At 41.1% G+C, this 21,729-nt stretch overlaps 1 protein-coding gene across 6 annotated transcripts in view; it reads right to left on the bottom strand.

Annotated features, from left to right (window-relative positions):
- Positions 1–15,610, bottom strand: part of TRIM33 (tripartite motif containing 33) — a gene marked incomplete at its 5' end in the record, with an annotated part of 66,789 nt that extends 51,179 nt beyond the window's left edge. For all 6 annotated transcript variants that reach the window (XM_081323152.1, XM_081323156.1, XM_081323154.1 and 3 more), the window contains one exon: positions 15,091–15,610. In XM_081323152.1, the coding sequence (XP_081179278.1) occupies positions 15,091–15,610 (520 nt within the window). The remainder of the gene's footprint in view (positions 1–15,090) is intronic.
- Positions 15,611–21,729: the final 6,119 nt, after the last annotated feature.

The raw sequence follows: 21,729 nt of genomic DNA, 5'->3' as shown, positions 1-21,729 counted from the left end.
CTCCTGCGCAAGCTTCTATCTAAAAGAAGCCATGAGTCCAAGATGATTTCAACATCATTAAAGTGCTCTTCACAAGGAACGCCCCAATCTTCACGGACTAGTTCAAGATCTCAATGCAATTCTGGCTTGGCACAGGATAGAAATGTATAGTCAAACTTCATCAACACACTAAACTTATAAATTGTTCTCCCAGTGGTTTCATACAAATGTTAACAGCAGAAGGGAAATAATAAAACCTGAAGGATTGTACAGGACCATCAGCCAGCCTCTAGTCTCCCACTTTCACTGACTAATGCTATCCCTTCAACAGCAGCACTTTTCAAAACCTCTGTACTACTATTCTGTATTGGTTTCTTTTTGACAAGCAAGATCAACACTGAATTCCACGAGGATGAAAAGCTTTCACAGCAGGATATAGAACCTAGAACTTTCTAAAATGATAGAATTGAGGAAGGAGTTTGATCCAGCAAAACAATGAAATAATTTTTTTATAACTGTGTAATTATGAAAGATGAGATATTATGTTACTGCATGATCTTGAGCACACAGCTTCTGTAATTTCAAAATAAAATTTTTAAGGAACTAAGTCTCTCTTAAAAACAACTAAGGCTGATACCCACATAATTAACCCCAATGGAAGTTCATACAGAATTGAGAAAAGGTTGAGGGACAATTAAAAATATTTTATAATAAATCTAATTAATTTCAACGCTAGAAAAAAACACATTATTCTGACTATAAAACTGCCCTGTGAATTAGAAATAAAATTATACAAAGAACAATCACATTAACTATTTTGAAATGGGGAAAAAACAATCATTTTATTGGTACAGTCAAAAATAAAAGTAGCAGAATACACAGATTTAATAAAAGTTTGCTTTCTAATACTGCGTTTAAGAAAATTCTTCCTATTAAAAAAGGAGAAAGGAGATGATGGGAATATTTAAAAATACTGGTTCAAAGCAGGTTAGGTCAGAATTCTGCTTTCTAAAAGAACCATCTAAGTGCCTTCATAAAGCTTTACAGGAATATAAAAATAAAATAGAACTCTCATCTGTTCGCCTCTGCAATAAATAATATTCATAAAAATCATAGAACGTATGAATTTGAGGAGACTTTTAGGTCACCTACTATAAACACCTTGAAGACAGGATTTACATTACAATTCAATATGAAAATTAAACCTGATCTTTTGCCTGATCTTTTCATTACCGTATTTTTCGGACCATAAGACGCACTTTTCCCCTCCCAAAAGTGGGTGGAAAAACGAGGTGCGTCTTATGGTCCGAAGGTAAGCGAAAACACTTGTCTCCCGTTCAGTCAACGCAGTCTATCAGCTCCATTGGAGAGACGTGATTGAATGAAGACGTGGAATTCTCCGCCCCGCCCCTGTGACTGGTCGGCAGGGGAGGAAATACGGACGTGCCTGCCATGCCTTCTGACTGCCTCCCCCTCCCTGCGCGCGCACATTTTCTTTCTTTTACCTCGCTGCTAAAGAAATAGTTTTTGCTAAACTAAACCTCATAGGCGACTTGCCCCAGCAAAGCCGTGAGGAGTTGTCCCTGCAGGTTTCTCTGCGAAGTTTATTGGAAGTGATTTCCCATTTGCAAGATAATACTGCTAATTGTTTGAAATTGCTTCGGCATCTTAGAAAACCTATTCAGGTTAAAGAAACTACCGGTACCTACCTTTCTTTCTTTCTTTCTTTCTTCCTCCCTCCCTCCTTTCTTCCTTCCTTCTCTTTCTTCCTTCCTTCTCCCTTCCTTCCTTCTTTCTTTCTCTCTCTCTCTCTTCCTTGCTCCCTCCCTCTTCTTTCTTCCTTCCTTTCTTTCTTTCTTCCTTCCTTCTTTCTCTTTTCTTTCTTTCTTTTTCTTTCTTTCTTTCTTTCTTTCTCTCCATCTCTCTCTTTCTTCCTCCCTCCCTCCCTCCCTCCCTCCCTCCTTCCTTCCTTCTCTCTCTCCCCTCCTTCCTTCCTAGTATACCGGTACTATTTGGTTCAGAATATTTTTTTTATTGTTTTCCTGCTCTAAAAACTGGGTGCGTCTTATGGTCAGGTGCGTCTTATGGTCCGAAAAATACGGTAATTTGCCATATAAATCCAACATAGGGAATATTCCCATATCCTGCAGCAGCAAATATTAAATGTTAATTACTTAGTGTGAAATGTTCATCTTTTAATGAAGTGCTAGTACTAAGAGCCTAAATATTTTGTTCACACCATCCATAAATGTACAATCGCTAACAAAACACAAAAAAATCAGAAAGGTTGAAACAGAAACAAAAGCAGAAGGGCTAGAACAGGGGTCCCCAATCCACAGTCCATGGACCAGTACTGGGCCCTGGCATGCCGCAACCGGTCCACACAACTAAGCAAAGTCCCGTCTGCGGGATACAGTCAGCACAGAAAATCACACACCCTCTGGTCCGTGGAAAAACCTCTCTCCACGGAAGTGGTCCCTAGTGCCCAAAAGTTTGGGGAACCTCTGGGATAGAAGACAAGTAAATCAGACTATTTTCTGAAAATGTTTGCAAAGGTCCTATAAATTTAAAATTAACCAATGTGTACGTTATTTTTCAGAAATATTTTCAGAGTTGTAATTATAAAGACTACAAATGGTTGCAACTGACAAATAGTTATCTTTCACTACAGCAAATGATAACTCAATATTATCATCACTAGTTGATCTAATGTAAAAATTCCAGCATCTACCCAGATCTTCCATAAAAGTCTACTACCCCATACCACTAATTACAGAAAATAGGAGAAAAGGGATCAAAAAGCATTTCTCCAGAAAATATATGCCAGTTTTGAATCAACTTAGTTATAGGAAATGCAATAAAATTACTTACTATGTAGTCAAAACAGTCCAGTTAACAAAATATATCTGTGTATTTCAAAAAGGCCTAGGGAAGAAAATTTACAGCAACTAAAGATGTTAAAATTGAATTCAGTCATTGAAAACATTTTAGAAGCTATCTCCTGCAGTATGTAATACATCAAATTCTTACTTTCTTAAGGATGCAGGTTAGCTTCACAACTGAAAAGTTTTCTGCTATACCATTAGTCTTTGATTAACAAGAGGATTTGGAGCAGAATTTCCATTGATAAGCAATGCGGTCATAAAGCTCAATATCATGACCACATCACTTAGCAATCCCAGCAATCTCTGTTGCCAACATTAACTGAATTCCACCCATCCCATGGGTCATTAGGTGAGGACCCAACCCGATTCAAGTCATTCCCAGCTTGCTTCCTCCCAATCCTAAACCTTGAATAGGAACTGTCTCCTCTTCAACTTCCCCCATCTGCCCCCATCTCTGCCTTTTTGGCTGCCTACCAACCCGCTACTGCCAGTCCCCCCACCTCCCTGCCCTGCAGGTTACTATCATGCCATTGCACTCCACTACTACATACTCCTACTGTACCAACTGGTGTCTTCTCTTGTGCACCAGCTGTTCTGAACCAGCCTGCTACCGGCCTTGCAATAAGGCAAACCCCTGTTCAAACAGTAGAGACTGGAGAGCGTCTGAGGCTGAAAAGCGTCTGCCAAGATTTATTACTCAAACAACAGAACAAGAAACAAAAACACTGGAACTTGAATCCTCAAACGGAAGGGTTGCTTTCAGCAACCAGCCCTTCCCCAAACACTCCTTTTATTTAGAGATCAGGGCGTGGCCTCCCTGTGCCTCCTCCCGAGGAGTCCCACAGCCTTTCTCTGTTTGTTCCTGCTCGACTGCCTCCTGCGTCGGGCGTCCTTGAACAGGGCCAGCTGTGGGTCATCATCCTCCGCACTATCAGGCTCACGCAGCTGAGAAGAGGGCCCCGGCTGGGGGCTCTGCGAAGCCTCCACGCCATCATCAGCCGGTTCGTCTTCCACACACTCCTCCTCCCCCTCATCTGAGTCATCCGAGACATCTGAGCCGGCTGCCGGACCCACAGGCTGGCCCTGAGTCACAACACCAGCCTCCATTCACACCCCATCCAGACTCCTTCTTTTCTACTAGACTTACTTGGGGAAAAAAGACTCTAGGTGCGGTGCAAAGAGCGTCCAATCTGTATATTTTTCAAGTAGATTGCTCTTTTCATAAGACTAAGACAAAGAACAAATAGCATTTTCTATCTTATATTTATCAAAATATTATGCAACACTCTAGCAGTTATCCAGAAACAATATTTATATTGCAACAGAAAGTAAATATATTTAATTTTAAAAACTTTGTTTAATGTTAAAATATTTAATAGTGAAACAATAATCATATATTATACCGTTATGAAAAAGTTGGTAAAATAATCCTATCTATATTTTTAAAAGAAATAAATGTGTTAGCATGCTATTCAATAAAATCTTCCAGAAGGTACACATAACCAACATAGATGCTAAAAGTTAAGTTGTAAATTAATTTATATTAAACGTAATAAATTAAACAGTACGAAGACAACCTAAGGTCCACTTCCCATCAATCTATATCTAGCCAACTAATGCAATAAATAAAATAATTTATTCTCTGGAGCAATTTTAGATTTCTTGTGACTTGGCAGCAATTTATTCTTAGGAGCAAGAATAAATTGCTGCCAAGTCACAAAAAATCTAAAATTGTCCTGTCTCAGAATCCAATCCTTTACAAAAAAAATTCCTAATTATTATTTAAAAATCCTTGTTTTACTTTTTCCTTTCCTTACAGTATTATGTTGTATCTAGTCACAGTGTTATTGGGTTTCAGAAAAGGATAAATAATATACCTTTATATTTTTCTTCCTTTCTGTTCCTGTATCTTAAGAATTTCCTTCTCTGGTTTTCTATTGTTATTCTAATAAATTCTCAATACTGCTGGATCATTCCCCCATTACTTGAGACAGGGCTTTACAACCAGTGGTACACGTACCACTAGTGGTACACGAGCACATGGCTGGTGGTACGCGAAGGACCGGTTGAACAGCACTGTAAAAAAAATTGTGAAAAAAAGGTTTTAAAAAGTGTTTATTAACCTGCTTTCAGCTGCATTCCATTTCTCCATTCACTTCTCAGCTTTCAGTGTTTGTGGGACAAAAAACAAGTTCCATGACACTTTCTAAATTCTCCCAAAATCTTGCGAGAAGTTAGAAAGTCTCATGGAACTTTTTTTTCTTTTTTACCGATAGTCCCATAAAAAACGTGGGGAAGGCTGAGAAGCGAACGGAGAAACAGAATACAGCTGAAAGCAGGTTAGTAAAAAAACACTTGGGGGAGGCGAGGGCATCTGGGTGGGGGCAGGGGCGGTCACCTTACCCTGCATGGTGGCGGGAGGGTTAACGGGTGTGGGGGGCCCTGGAGGAGTTCTGTAAAGCAGGAGGAGGGGAGGCCAAATAGATTGTGGGCGCTGCTTGGGGCGGAGGGCGATGACATGTTAGAGGCGCTGCTTGGGGCCGGAAGGTCATTACACGGTAGAGGCGCTGCTTGGGGCCGGAGGGTGATTGCATGGTAGAGGCGCTGCTTGGGGCCGGAAAGTGATTGCACAGTAGAGGCACTGCTTGGGGCCAGAGGGTGATTGCACGGTAGAGGTGCTGCTTGGGGCTGGAGAGCGATCACAAGCGTGAACAGGACAGCCACACATGGCAGAGGCGCTGCTCGAGGCCGGAGGGGAGGGTGAGCAGACTGCGCGCACTGGCCCTCAGCGCCAGCACTGCCACCAGTGCCCGCAATCTGCCCGGCCTCCCCTCCGGCCCCAAGCAGCGCCTCTGCTGTGTGTGGCTGTCCAAGGCCTTCTCTCGCCTGTTGGATATCAGCAGCCCAGATTTGGTAGCTCCACTTAAGACCTGCTGAGGTGATTTCTCTTCGCCAAGCAGGAGATGTGACCCAGCGCCTGCCGCCGCGGCTTACTACTGTTCCCCATGTTTTTCAACTGACAACCCGTAGCTGCCCTTGAAAGCGGCTGGCTGGAACTGGGGATCTAAAAGCCTGATCGGCCAAGACATCTCCAAGCCGGGGACCTGGCTGCGTGTTGCTCCTCTGTCCTCCTTCGCATGCCCAGTCGCCTAGCTGGGACCCAGCCCTCCCACCTGGTTGTGACGCAAAGGCTCCTGGACAGTGCTGCTTCCAGACGACAGAGGCTGCTGTGGCGGCGGGCGGGCGGGTGAGAGAGGCACGGCGTTGGCACCCTCCTCTCCTCTCCTCCCTTCCCTTCCCCTCCTCTCCCTCCGCTTCTCTCCGTGGTGTCCTTGTCTCGGCATAGATAAGGCTGAGCAAGCATGCGGGAGGCAGCATCCTCCGGGCACGCGCTGGGAGCCAGCTCTGGGAAGCCGAAGCCCTCCGTGCCTGCTGTGGCCACTGCCTGGCCTGCTGGCTCCTCCTGGGGAAGGAAGCTGTCCCACCCCACCCCCGAGGTGTCTTTTCCTGCAGCTGTGGGAAGCGCACTGACTATGCTTGCCTTTGCTCGCCGGCTTTTCTCTGCCACTTGGGCTGTCCAATTGCAGCAGCCGGAGCAGCCCCTGAGCAGCTATGCTGGCTCAGGAATTCTGGGACTTGAAGTCCACGAGTCATCAAAGAGCCAAGGTTGCCTATCCCTGCCTTAGCCTTAAGGACACACCTGACTCGGGAACCAGGCGGGCAGGCTGGCAAGCAAAGACGCCCCGCTCGAAAACCTGGAGCGGATCTCCCGTTTGGTCTGCGCAGGGAAAGCGGGGCCAATTGGAGAAGAAGCTGCAGCCGGAGGCAGAGTCCAGTGGATTCTCTCAGCTCTCTCCTCACCAGCCCCTCCCATCCCCCCAAGCCTTAGACTTAGGGATGGAGGGAAGGAAGAAAGGAAGGAAAGAAGAAAGGTAGGGATAAACAGTTACATGCCTTTTGAAAAGTTTGGTTTCCCTCCTGCCCACTCACAATAGTAACCCATGGATTCCCCCTCCACACACACACACACACACACAGGCACCCTGCAACCTGAGGGAGGGAGGGAGGGAGAATGGAAGGGAGGGAGGGAAGGACGAAGGGACAAAGAAAGAGGAAAGGAAGGAAGGAAAGAAGGAAGGAAGGGACAATGGGAGAGAGGGAGGAAGGAGGGCACCCACCCCAGTCTAATCCCCCTCCACCAGAGACCCATGGATTCCCCCCCACACAGGCACCCTGCAACCTGAGTGATGAGCTGCCCCCCGCCAGTCATAATGTTCATAAGTCACTTTTTCCAGTGCCATCATAACTTCAAACAGTCACTAAGCAAATTGTTGTAAGTCGAGGACTACCTGTACTTTATCATTTTTTTGCCTTTTTTTGGTCAAGTTTCTGACAACTTGCTGGGCAACTGGTGGTAATCGGACACTGCCTTATCCTAAAAGTGGTACAATGGATGAAAAGGTTGAAAAGCCCTGACTTAAGATACTTAACTGATTAAGTCTCTCAAATGAGCTCAATTAAGGTTCACTTTTGATTAGAAACATGCATTGTTTGAATTTCTGATTCACCTCCACCATCCTCAAGGCTTGTTAAATGCTTATATCTCTAATAGTACTTTAAATAGTTGTGTCAAGCACTGTCCTTAAATTGCTCGTAATAGCTCAAACTCTTGATTATTAAAGCCCATCAAAATATTCCCTCTGCCACTATTTCTATAATTCCCTCTTCTTGTTTGCATATTCCTGCTGATTTTTTAAAGCTTATCTATGTATAAGAAACTTATTAAAACTGCCACCAAATTACTATTAAGAGAAAGAGAATTACAAAAGTCAAGAAAGATACCTTTGAATGTGCTTGTCCCAATTCTGGAATTTAAAATAGTAATGATGCCTTTTGCTCTGTCTGCATGTGCTAATTTTTAAAGAACTCTCTGAAATGAATGTTTATCAGCATATTTTCTTTGGTTCTTAGAATTCATTATTAATATTAGTTTGGAAGGGGAGAAAACATTTAAATAATGTAAGGCAATGTACTACCTTTAAACCTTCTAATTTAAAAAAATCTATGTAAAAATTATATTAAATATACCTTAGGTTTTTTTTCAGTGAAAATCCTGAAATATTTAGTGTCAAATACTTGTCACACTGGGGTTAAAACTAACATACGATTCTCTTTTCAATTTTGTTCACTTCGTGTAAGTAAAATCAATATTTGAAATCATATTCTGTGTTCAGTCACTCAGGCCCTGGTCATCTCATGCTTGGACTACTGCAGTACGTTCTACATGGGGCTATTCTTGAAGAGCATTCAGAAGCTTCAACTTGTGCAAAGTGCGGCACACAGACAGTTCTTGTGTACCATGTTACACTGCTGTTCAGCAAGCTGCACTGCATTCATTCACTGATATAGTTGCCCACATCACATACATGATTCAGAGTAGCTTACAATATAAAGATAAAATGTATAAGATAAGATAAAATAAATTAATATAAAAATAAAAGCAGCTGAACATCATAAAATGACCATCAAAAAAGCCAAGAGACAAGCCCGGGCCTTTTTCAGGGCCATGCAAAAGACCAGGAGCATGAGGGCTAACCTAATCTTAGAGGGAATAATGTTTCCAAGGATAGGCACCATAGTAGAAAAGATTCTCCTCTTGGCCCCTGCTGGCCACTCCTTTGCTGATGGCACCCAGAGCATGCCCTTCCTACCAGACAAGGTAGGCTGAGCGGAAACGATTGGGAAGAGATAGTTCTGTAGTCCCAAGCCACAAAGGCATTTAAAGTGAATACTAACACCTTGAATTGCACCCAGAAGCACACTGGAAGCCAATGCAGTTCAAAAAACAGTGGTGTTACATGTGTCAAATAACCAACACCATTAATTGCCTATGCCATCACATTCTGCACCAGTTAGCTTCCAAATGTTCTTCAAGATCACCTTCATGAAAAACATGTCGCAATAATACAGTCTGGAGGTCATAAGGCATGAATGACCACGAACAGGGCCCCAGTCAAGGAATAGGTACAAGTCCCAGAAGATCCCGATAGTGCAGTATCTGTCTAGGGCAGTGCTACCTACTCAGAACCAAAGATCTATAGAACCAGGAGGTCCAAAAACACAAAGCCACCCAGTCTTGCTTGGATTGAGCTGAAGCTTTTTACTTCCCATCCAGGCACCAAGACAGAACCTCCATGGTATCACTTGGGCATAACAGATGGAGATATAAAGCTGATTATTATCAGCATATAGATAATATTCATCCCAAACCACTGGACAGCTTTACCCAGTGGCTTAATGTAGAGGTAAAACAGGAAGAGAGAAAGTACCAAGCCCTGAAGCACCTTGCAAAGGACTGCAGACTGGACCTCTCTCCCCCATCAATATCAACTGGAACTGACGCTGGAGAAGGAAGAAAAACCACAACTCCCAGAGCCAGCCCAGAAGAATACCCTGATTTATAGTGTCGATTTTACAACACTGGTGGTATGAATATGACAGGCTGATGTGCCTAAATACAGGTAATATAGAACACAGAACCAAATCCTTTAGGAGCAAATGGCTACATCAACACTCTTAATATCCTGCAAAATTGTCATATTTCACACAACCATTTTGCTGAATTTAAATAAATCACTGTATTCTAATTGCTCATTATTTCAATCAAGTAATTTACATTCTAAATAAGATTTAAACTAATTGTTGATGCTGCTAAATTAGCTTCAGTACCTAATGGGAATACAATTCTTAAGCCAATTTGCTTTACAAATTATGAGTTATAATTAAAAAAAAACATTAATGAGTAACATCTACAAAATACCTCAAATATAAGGTCCATTTGAACAGATCATACAGTCAGCTTTACTACTTATAAAAATTAAACAGGAATGTATTTGTTTTATTTGGTTCATAAATAATCTGTCTTAATCTGCAATTCTAAATTATATTTTAGTGACAGAATAACCTAAGCTATACTAAATTTCATTTCTAAAATTTTTACTTCAAAGAAAAATCCTTTATAACTTTTGAATAGGAAAGGATAATACAAGAGACCTGGCATTTTTATTTAGTCTTGATATTTCCACAGGAGCTCAACGTATAAAATTCCTCCTTCTGCATTCTTCCCAAAACAATAGTATAGGTTGGATAGAGAAATAAATTGCTGGCCAATTATTATTCAGTGGATTTTAATGGAAGAAAATGGACTTGAACTTCAGAAACCTAGACAAATTGGTAGGCATTCTCTTCCTTGAAGTAATGTTTTCAAGATTGAAGGTAGAAATTATCATCTATTATTGAACAATTTATAAACAACACTCAGCAAACGAGCCTAATCATTAAACATTAAGGATACACAAACAGATCTGGAAAAAACTACTGAAACTTATATAGCCTAAGACAGTCTTTCTCAACTGCACATTTTCTTGATGTATTGGACTAATTTCAGGCCATTATGGCCTCTGATCATGCAGGCTCAGAATAAAAGTAATAGAAATCCAACACAACTGGAGGTCATCAAACTGAGAATGGCTAGTCCCAACAATACAAACTTATATGGACTAATGGTTTGATTAAAAATCAAATACAGTCCATTTTATTAGAGTTCTTTATTTTAGACCCAACCTCAGTCCCTATGCCATCTGGTCTGGTAAACTTGCAAGATTCATTTTTCTCGCCATGCACATGTATACATAATCTGAACTAATCTGTGTTGTTTCTCTGTGTCATATAATATATGTGGCTATATGCATAATTCTGTATTTATTTATTTTTGTCATATATATGTAGTGTATATTGGAGGAGGTGACCCTTTGAGAGCTGTGTGGCATGCAACAAAATTTCATTTTAATGTATGCCAATTAGTGTACATTCAAAGTGACAATAAAGTTGTTATTCTATTCTATTCTTTCTCTCTAATTCCTCATAAATTAGTCTGTTTATAGGTTATGAGCAAATAAGATTTTTATATTTCCAAATGTTATCATTTTTTTCTGAAAGAGGCTCCATTGAGGCAGAAATCATAATAAACATTCAATCTATTTGTTTGATATCTACAGATAATACAAATATTTTGTCAGGAAGATAAACATAAGATTAAAACTCACTTTTCTGCATTGTATACATTTTTGAAGAACAATTTTCCTCTATATTTACTACTGTGACTAACTGCGGCATTATATAACATTCTCATACTGAAAAATATGATTTGTAATCATGTTCAAATGCAAAGATAATATTCTTACTTCAAACAGTGAAGAAAGAAATTGGATTACATACAAAATATTTATGTATTATTAATCTATGTTCTAATACTATGTCCAAAACAGGTTTTCAGCATGTAAGCATAACAAACCCAAATGCTTCCTGTAAAGAGGATTAGCTATATATATTCTTCACAAAACAAGCAAACATGGTCATCAGTAACTAGTTCTAGGAATTTCCATCAATTTTCAAGATTACATGAACTCACAGAAAAATAAAAAAACGTCACCAATTAAAAAAAACAATTTTCAAGACTACATAATTAAAGCACCCAATTAAGTCCATCTGAGGAGGCAGAATATAAAAACATATTAACTGATAAAAGGACTAGATAAGAAAATGAGGTTACAGTCCCAAGGACATAAGATTGGTTGGCTCCCCCTCAAATGTCAGCAACAACATTAGAATTAGTCTCCATCATTGGCCTTTCGCAAATCACAAACCGTGATTTCAAGACGCCCTTAAAAGTGAAGCATGATTGAAAGCAGGATTCAGAACATGAATTTGGCAGATGCAAATAAGCTGCTTTCCTTTGAAGGTGTATTTATTTATCAGATTTATATAGCCACTTATTCACAAAAGATGATTCTGGTTGGAGAGCAACCATCAGACAACAAAAAGGAAAAAAAGCAAATAAGGCAAAATATAAGGATAGCGATTACTACCCCTTCCAGCTTGGAACATTGGAAGGCTTAATGGTTGCCAATTAAGACTGCCATTTCTATCCCAAAAAGTCCAGCTTACATACTACCTGTCATTAGGACAGTTAACGGCCTTAAGTCACTCCATCTCCCAGCTACAATGTAGAGACAATACAGATTACTGAATTAATTTATATGACTACTTGTAAATTAATATTATATATCATATAATTAGTTGATAATTATTTTGGTAAGAACTTGTACCAGTATCATTCTGACAGAGAATAACACCAGAGATTTTGAATAATCTCAGAAAGCTCAAAATTATTTTTGTAAATTTCTTTTATTTTTTGAGGGGAAAATTGCAAAGATGAAAATAGAAAAACCATAAGTATAGCATTAAAAGTCTGGATTAACTGAGCATCATAGGCAGTTCATGGATACTGGTGCAATGAGATTTTCTCAGAATTCTTTAAAAAATGTATAGCAATTCATGGAAATTGCATATATAATTATTAAAGTTGTGTGCATGTGTATACATTCACGTGCATACACATCTCATCACAAATTATGTTTATTTGTTCAATTTTTGTGGCTGCCCATCTCAATCAATGACTTAGTTGAAAGAAAGTAACAGTAAATCTAGTCCCAAAAAGCTCACAAAGTATGATCACTCCTTTTGACCTACATGATGGTTTAAAACATTTTCCCAAATAATACTGCTTTCATAAAGGTTTAAAAAAATCTGGGGGAAAGGTGAGCCACAATATATAATGTGATGTCTGATACTATGTTAGGCACAGTTATCTGAAAATCTATTTAATATATATCTTCCGAAGTTGCAAAAAAATGCTCACGTAAAACACACTTCAGAGAATCTGGATTGAGGAAAAGGTATCCTACAGTGAAATTTCCAAAAAGAAAAACAATATTAGAGAAAGTCTAGAAGTATTTGACATGCATTTCATTTACCCTCAATAATAATGTAATAATACTGTCTAGAACAGGCATGTCAAACTCGCAACTTCACGTGACATTGCATGACATATCACTTTTTCCCCATTCCTGGCAATGAGGTGGACGCGGTTTCGGCGTGATGCATCCAGCCCATGGGCTGGCAGTTTGACATGCCTGGTCTAGAACAAAACACTATCCACTATTATTTTCAGGCCAAAGTGAGTATCAACATTGATTTCCTAAAGGCTTCCAGCATCTGTAATGTGAATAGTAGCTACTAAAAGGCAGACAAAAAGTGCTGGACCAGTGGTGGCGAACCTATGGCATGCGTGCCAGAGGTGGCACTCAGAGCCCTCTCTGTTGGCACATGCGCCACCGCCACCAGCAGGTCCATCAGTCCACCACCATTGCCCAGAGCAGGAGGCCTGCCTAGCACAAAGGAGATGAAGCGGCCAACTAGCAAGCTCGAGCAGAGGTAGTAGAGCAGAGGTCACCAACCATTGTCAATTGATGGACTGGAAGAAAAGGGAGGGGGAAGCATTTTACATGCATGCATGCGTGCACAGGGCTGCGAGCACACACGTGCTGCAAATTAGGTGGGGTTAGTGCCTGCGTGATACTCAGTAGCCCTGCCCCATTCTTGCATGGTGCAGCGTTTTGTATCTGCACCCTGCAGTGCTGCAGCGGCCGTTTTTGCGCCTTGCAGCACGGTGGCCCATTTTTGCACCCCTGGGTTTTGCATGCCAGAGGCGGCACTTGGAGGCACCTCCCTGCCCCCTGTGAGGGCACCACAATGATGATGCAGCCCTGGCACTTTGCAATAAATAAGTGGGTTTTGGTTGCGGTTTGGGCACTTGGTCTCTAAAAGGTTCGCCATCACTGTGCTCAAATTAAAATTAAAATTTTTTTCCTAAATACTGTTAGCCAATAAAATGTAAAGATCTGAGGATGGACGGAGGGAATATTTGATCTCGAAAAGATGCTACCGTGTTTCCCCAAAAATAAGGCCCGGTCCTTTTTTTTTGCCTCCAAAAGAGGCACCAGGCCTTATTTTCAGGGGATGTCTTTTCCACGGTCTCACGTCGCCGCCGTGGCACCAACAGCCCCGCCCAGCCTGCCCACTTCTTCTGCGGCCGCTCGGCACTGCTCGCACATGTAGGCCCCCCCCCGCCTTCATTTAGCCATCCAGGGCCTTCAGGAAATGCTTCTGCAGCTAAGAATGGAGCTTCAGACTGACACACGCAGTGCTCCACCCCCCACCCCGGCCTCCAGCTAGGTCTTATTTTTGGGGTAGGTCTTATTTTCAGGGAAACACAGTATGAAGAGGAGTGAATATAGAATCTCTATGCAACCCTTTAGAGAAACTACATTTTTCCCCAGGATCACACAGCAACTGCAAAGAAAAACCAAGCAATCCTAGGAAAGGAACTGCACAGATCTGAACTGTAGAATAAGAGGGAGGGAGGAGTCTGTTAGAATGGAATGTTGGAAACAGTTATAATTTGTCAGTTAGGATTAGACAGGATGGAATTCTTAAATAAGAATTGTATTGATACCTAAAGACTCTTATCATGCAAAAAAATTCTCACTCTCCCCAATATATTACTCAAAGTATTAGAAGAATTTGTGTAGAAGTGCTCAAATATACATTTCTGAGTTCAGAATTATTTAATTCTAAGTGTAACCTCTTTTGTAAGAGGTGCAAATTAACAAACTAATTAAATGCAAGTGAACTAATAAAAACAAGTTCTTCAAAGCCTAGTGTCTACTGACTACTGATGGCAAGAGATGACTGTGTTTGAAGGTGACTGAAGAGAAGAAAATAAGACTTATCAGTTGGACCACCCACCCTAAAGTTTGGGTCTTTGTTTTATATTCACCAAGTAGTAACTTCTATTAAGTACTACTGACAGTCACCTGTAGAAATCCAAATGGTTTAAATATCTACCTCAAAGCAATGTAATCTAATATGGCCTCTCTGCAACTGACCATTTAGACACACAGAGATTCTCCAAGGTCAGGCTTGATGCTGTATAGCAACAAAGGTAGCAAATTCTACATAAAAGATCTGTTCCAGACCAATTCCATCCTATCACCATTATTCAACCTTTATGTTTCACACCTAGCCATTGACACAAGCAATTCAGTTCTGGAATTCCTTTTCTAACCCAATCCTGTTATCGCCGCATCACACGGGGTTATTGATCTGGTCAAAATGGTGTCACTTAATCACAACCACTCTCTTCCTCCATTCGTTCATCTTGTTCAGAGCCCCTTCCCTTGCTTAGGCACACACCTTAGCAGGGCTGCCTCCCCAGTCAAGACGTCTGTCACCAGCACCGAGCACCCACAGCCTTCGCACTCACCCTGCTGAATATCCCCGTTGGCACCGCCGGGCACCGGCACGCTGAGTTGGCGCTCAGGCTCCGGCAGGCAGCGGCGGCAAAAGGAATGAAGGCAGGGCAGCAGCTTCGGTTCGGCCTCCCGGCTTTGCAGGCTTTGCGCGCACACTGCGCAGGTGTCTAGGAGCGAGAGCGGGCCCGGCGCGGCGCTGGACAGAGCGGGGGGAGCAGGGCTGGGGCCCAGAGGTGCCGGGATAGAGGTGGAGTTCGAGCCTACGCTTACCACAACCGGCGCCGCGGCCTCCGCCTCCCCTGGGCCCTTGTCCGCTGCCGCAGCCAGGAGAGCCGCGGCGGGGCTTTCCCTTTCCTCGGGCTGGGTAGGGGCCGGAGGAGACTGAGATGCAATTGCCGCCGCAGAGGTGACAACAACAGCCGACGCCGCAGCGGCGGGCTCGGGACCACCCCCCGTCGGCCCGGCCTCTCCAGCCCCCTCCCCGCCGCCACCGCCGCCGCCTCCTCCTCCTCCTCCTTTGTTTTCCGCCATATTTCCTCCTTTGAACCCGACTCCCCGCTTTGCTCACGCATCGGACAGCGCATGCGTCCGCACGCACGCCATCAGGTTGCGCGCGCGCCTCCGACACTGTTCTGGAACGTAGACTGCGGAGATTGAGGGGGAGCGAGGGGAGAGCGAACGGGCGAGCCTGCGCGTTCTAAGAGTGGGGGGGTGGGGTGGAAAGAGGTGGAGGTGGTTATAGCAACCTTTATAATGTATAAAGCGAACGGAGTAAAACGTAGAGGGGAGCGCAGGCGCGCAACTCTTGGGGACCTGTAAGGAAACAGCGCACGCGCATCAGTGTTTTATACGTGGATGTCTAGATAATTTTGGGCGGCTGGAGATTGGAAGAAAATTGGAGTCATGTGATACTATTTGAAGCATCGGAACTGAACGTCTTTGCAGATTCTCAATCATCCAAGTCATAGTGGTCCCAAAAATGCTTTTTGCAAAAGGCAACAGGACTTTCTTGGGTTTTTTTTCCTTGAACGCGTTTCGCTTCTCATCCAAGATGAGAAGCGAAACGTGTTCAAGGAAAAAAAAAACCTTGGATCCTGCAAAACCAAGTAAATCCAGTTACCTTTTGGAAAAGCACCTTTGGGACATCCGAACTGAAACCAGATGGGCTAAATCGCAGATGCTACGATGAAAAACAATATAATTTGCTTCTAAAGGACTTGATTTTCAGAGATGTCTAATGCTAGACTAGATGCAAGTAATGACAGCGATATTGCACTTTTAATAGTAAATTAATTGTTAATGTTAATTGTTTAATAATTCCAGCAGGTGTATTTGCATGGCAACCTCTGTGCATCTGAATTTGTCTGCACAAATTTCAAAAGGAAATTTGCTGCTGTGGTATCTCATCAGGCCACTACTTTAAAAATTGGTGTATTGTACCTTCAAGATGCTGAGTTTATGACCGTTCACATTCTGTGGGATGTTAATTTTTTGTTTCAAATAGGTTTATGTGTAAGGATGGAGAATGTGGAATGTTCTTATAAAAGGGAGGCATGAAAGAGGAGAGTATGGGTATCCCAGTTAAAATGATCACTGGTTATAATTATAAGAAGCCATTTGAGGACCAGAGGTTCAAAGATTAGAAACTTCTGCTCTCTATCTTCTCTCATTTAGACTGTTGCAACATGCTATACATGAGGCTGTACTTGAAGACCTAAAAGCAACCACTGATCTAAAATACATCAGGTCAATTAGTGATGGATATCAATTTGCCACGTTAGTAACATTAGTACAAAGTTGCGCTTATTACAGATTGACTTCTGGATGCAATTCAAATCTGATTATTGCCTTTAAATCCCTATATGGTAGGCATGTCAAACTCGCAATGTCATGTGACATCATGTGATGTGACTTTTTCCCCATTGCTGGCAATGGGGTAGGTGTGGTTTTGGTGTGACGCATCCAGCAGTTTGACATGGCTGCTATATGGTTTATCACCTGAGTATCTGCAAGAATTCCTACACACTGTATTCTACTATTTTTATAAAAACTGGAAGGGAAACACGCTGCAAGTCCCTATTCTTCCTCCCTCTTTTCTGCAACATCATTCCTCTTCATATCAAATATTCTCATGTGATGTAGTGATCCCACCTGCAGGAAAAATGACATTACTCAGTTACTGCTTGTTCCTTAGCTGAGAAGTAATCAAGTTATACTTTCTTGTGGTTTACTCTTTTAATTTTACTGCTGCATTTAAGAACATAAATCATGTGGTTGTATTTGCAGTTAAAGTGGCATCTAAGTCAAGTAAAATGAATAAATTAATTTAGGCTATCATCTCCTGATGAATTCAATATTGCAGGCTAATTCTGCTGACTGCCAGGAGTTTGAGTCTCTCAGGTACAAGGTTGACTCAGTCTTCCATCCTTCCAAGCTCAATAAAATGAGGGCCCAGATTGTTGGGGGCACTAGACTGACTCTTTAAATCACTTAGAAAAGGCTGTAAAGCACTATGAAGTGGTATATAACCCTAAGTACTATTGCTATTGCTATATCATGAGGCATGATCATATTTTTCTTTCCCTCATGATATTGCCTGAAAACACCAGGTAAGTTCACAGTGAAGCAATATGTATGTGGACAGATTGCTAAATGAGGTACCTTACATATGATAACATTTTTGTTGAAGGAAATGCCCTGGTTGTCAATTAGTTACCAAATCAGATTCAAAGTTTTGGTTTTGTCACAAAAGTCTGTAAACAGCTTGAGACCTGAATACCAATCAGATCACCTTTGCCATTAAAGATTTGGTCTATCACCGAAATCATCAGGGCATGTTCTACTGCATATACTGTACCGAAGATTGCTGAATGCCACCTGGCATATGTTCACGGAGAGATAAGTCGTCTTTTTGGTGACACCCACACTCTGCAGTGCCTTGTTCCTGAAATCTGGTGCCTGCTGAAAACTTCTCTCTTTGATCAGGCCTTCATAATATGACTATTGGAAGAATATGCCATACTTTAAAAGACTGTTTTAATGAATGTTATTTTTATGTTTCAGCATAGGAAGCAATATGAAAGTATATAAATGTATTTCTAAATAATAAAGTTGCTATAAGTGGGACCACTTTAAGCACTAACAAGCATGTGTATGTGTGTGTGTATTGCTGCTTCTTGTTTTCAATTGGATTGATGTTTTAATCTTGAAAGCTGTTTGTGAATCTTCTGTTCGGTTCTAAGATATTATATGAATAGATTAAATTAATGGAATAGTTGACATCTGCATACCTAACTTTGTTGTACATGGCTGGAACCGTGTACAATAAAGTTAGATATGCAGATGTCAGCTATTCCATTAATTTAATCTATTCATATAATATCTTAGAACTGAATACAGTAGAAGATTCACAAACAGCTTTCAAGATTAAAACGTCAATCCAATTGAAAACAAGAAGCAACATAATGGAACAAAGAAGTTCCATAGCTATATTTATAGCATCCACTATCATGAAAAGCGCAAGCAAAAGCTTGATGATTTAAGTCAACATGTTTTCTCCCTGTTTCCAGAAATTTTCAAAATCAGTTGTAGAACATAGTGGAATTAATGTGGGTGTTAGGAAGAAAACAGTAATTGCAGAGAGGCTGCTTAAAATGGTGATATTTTGCAGTCGTACATCTGTCTAAGAGAATATGTGGATTTTTAATATGAAAATTGTGAGATAACAAGCTGGAAAAATGTAGTTTTTATCTAAGCTACATAGTTAAATTATTGGTATTGTTTTCATACTAATAAAGATGTGATTTTAAGTATACCTCAACCAATCCCCATAATTCCTTTGACAATGCATTATTTAAACTGAGGTTGAAAATGGTACTTCCCCTGTTAGAGAAGAGACCAGGTACAATTCAAATCTATGATAAAGCTATAACAATCTAGTATAAAAACGTCTTTGTATTCCTACATAGAAATGATGTGATGGTTTTGGATAAAGATATAAGCTAATTCTGAGAATCAGAAATAACTTCAGTAGGTTTGAAAAAATTAAAGTATCTTGGATTCTGATTTCTCAGTCTCAGATTATTGTTCTTATGGCCTCCAGCAATAACAGTTTGTGGCTTAGAATATTTTGTACACTCGGCAAACTGACTTGTTCAACTCAGTATGGTTTTGTACATTGTATCAAACCATTTTTTGACGATGTTCAAATTTTATTTTTTATTTTTTAAATTTGACCACCTGCTGCCAATGTCAGCCTCCCATCGCCTGGTTCGCTCCCACAGAGTCGGCCTCCTCAGGGTTCCGTCAGCCAGGCAATGCCGGCTGGTGACCCCCAGGGGGAGAGCCTTCTCTATGGGTGTGCCGACCCTCTGGAATGAACTGCCTCCAGAGCTGCGGACGGCCCCCGACCTTCGATCCTTCCGCCGTGACCTGAAGACATGGCTGTTCCAACAAGCGGGCCTGGACTGATCATGCTTTTCAAATTTGGTTTTTTATCGGCTTAAATTGTCCTTTATTTCTCTATTTTGTTTAATTCTTTTTTTAATCTTTGTATTCTATTTTTTTTAAAATTTTTATTGTTGTGAGCCGCCCTGAGTCCTTAGGGAGAAGGGCGGCATATAAATTTAATAAATAATAATAATAATAATAATAATAATAATAATAATAATAATAATATAATAATAATAATAGTATGCCGTTCATTTTGTGGTTTAAGACAACTCTGGAATACAACATATGGATGTAAAAACAATTATAAGTTTAAAAACATTAAAATTACACAGATGTTTATGTAGGCCATCTGCTAAAACATCTAGCTTGCCAGATGGATGGCAACAGAAAATATTTATCAACTGATGCATCAATTCCAAAACTCCAAGATAATCTGGAGAATATTGTCGAATGGGTCCCTCTGCTTTTGGGGGGGGGGGGGAAAGCTGGTTGCTGAAAGGAGGGACAGGGCAGAGGTAAGGTAGCAGACCAATACAGCATTCTGGCCCCCTATGTTCATCTCCAAAACCTGGAGTTTGTTGGCTCTGGATTGTGGTTGCTGCTGCTTAACTGCAGTTATGCCTGTAATAACATCAACCAGCCCTTCATAACTGATTGGGCATTGAGGAAAATGGCCTCCTGGATTTTGGATGTGACATCAACCACAATTTCCAGGCAGAGATGGGGAATAGCTGTTATTATTTGTCTGGTGGCTTTTAACATCCCTGCCCCAAATATCAGTGGATGTGAGACCCTCTTTGTGAGCCTGGGCCTTAGGGATCAATGAGGATTGCTGCTCACTTGCCTTCCTCCCTGCAATGAAGTGGGCATCCCTGCCTTTGCTTCTGGATTCTGTAGCCAGATAAGTAGTATAATTTCCCAGTCTCTTGGTTCTGGATGACTTCAACCTGCCTTCCCTGGACCCAGGATCATAGGTAGCCCAGGACCTCATGGCCACTGTAGCAACCATGGACTTGATCCAACTTATTTATGGTCCAACTCACACAAGATTGGACAATGACATCAGCTATGCTCTGGATCCACATCCGTCCTTGCATTGAAGGAGTGGGACATTCAAAAAGGGAATAGGGTGGAATTGGCAATGGATGAAACAGAAGTTTTTTGGAAGTTGCATTGAAAACTTTACCTGTGATGTTAGGTCTTTTTCAGTTTTTGTTGTATTGTTTTTATTTCAATGATGGTATGTATTGTTTTATCCTTTGGGCAGCCATACAAATGTTTTAAAGAAATAAATAAAAGGAAAGAACTTTTCCAAGATTTTAATGCTATGGGCCAAATAAATATAGTTTAGTTCCAGCATTACTTGCAGTAGCCATTTCCTGATTTGGTCCTGAAGGATTGCCTGCAAATTATTCCCTCTATTAAAATTAACTAATTAGAAACTGCAGCTTTGTAATATTAGCTATAGAACATAGTTTCTGAACTGAGGATAGATATGTCACCCATTTATAACTACATAACCCATCCCCCTCAAATGGAAGTACTTTGATGTTCACCTTGAACTCCCAAATGAAACTGAAGGGCCTCAACCAAGCATAGCATCTCAACGCAGCAGAGTGTTGCATAGTGCTTTCAAGCCCATCTGAACAAGATAAACACAAATAATAGTTACCTCTGTCTTTGTAAGATTGGAAAGGCTCCTTTACAATCCTATCTGGGGCTTTTGTAAGGACTGAGAATAGCGATAGAAAGTAGGTGAAGAACGAAAGTCTTGCATGTCACGAGAAAAGAATTCTATAGCATTTAAAATGTTAGCAATATAGCATGCTAAATGTATGAATAAGCATCCCTGCTTGACAATGGTGTAGAGAAAATAATTATTAGGTAGATTAATTTTCTAATCTCATTCTCCAAAATAGATCATCCTCACCAGTAGTGAGGACCTTACATCTGATCTTAAACAACCTTATTATGGCTGTTGGAGTATGCCTAAGATGGTAGAACTGAAATCATGACAAATAGCCATGACTGGTATCTTTTTTTTCTGGGCAGGTATGTGCACTTCCTGATTATACTGCAGTTATTCACCCTTCACGTTTTCTAACAAAGCTTAAGATCCATTTGGGATCCAGGGACATATTGTAAACAAAGCAATATTGTCACACCTCACTATGCAATATGATATCATTTCTTTCATG

This window comes from Vipera berus (assembly GCF_964194415.1).
Source record: "Vipera berus genome assembly, chromosome: 3".
NCBI lineage: Eukaryota > Metazoa > Chordata > Lepidosauria > Squamata > Viperidae > Vipera > Vipera berus.
This window is presented reverse-complemented; position numbering and strand designations above follow the sequence as displayed.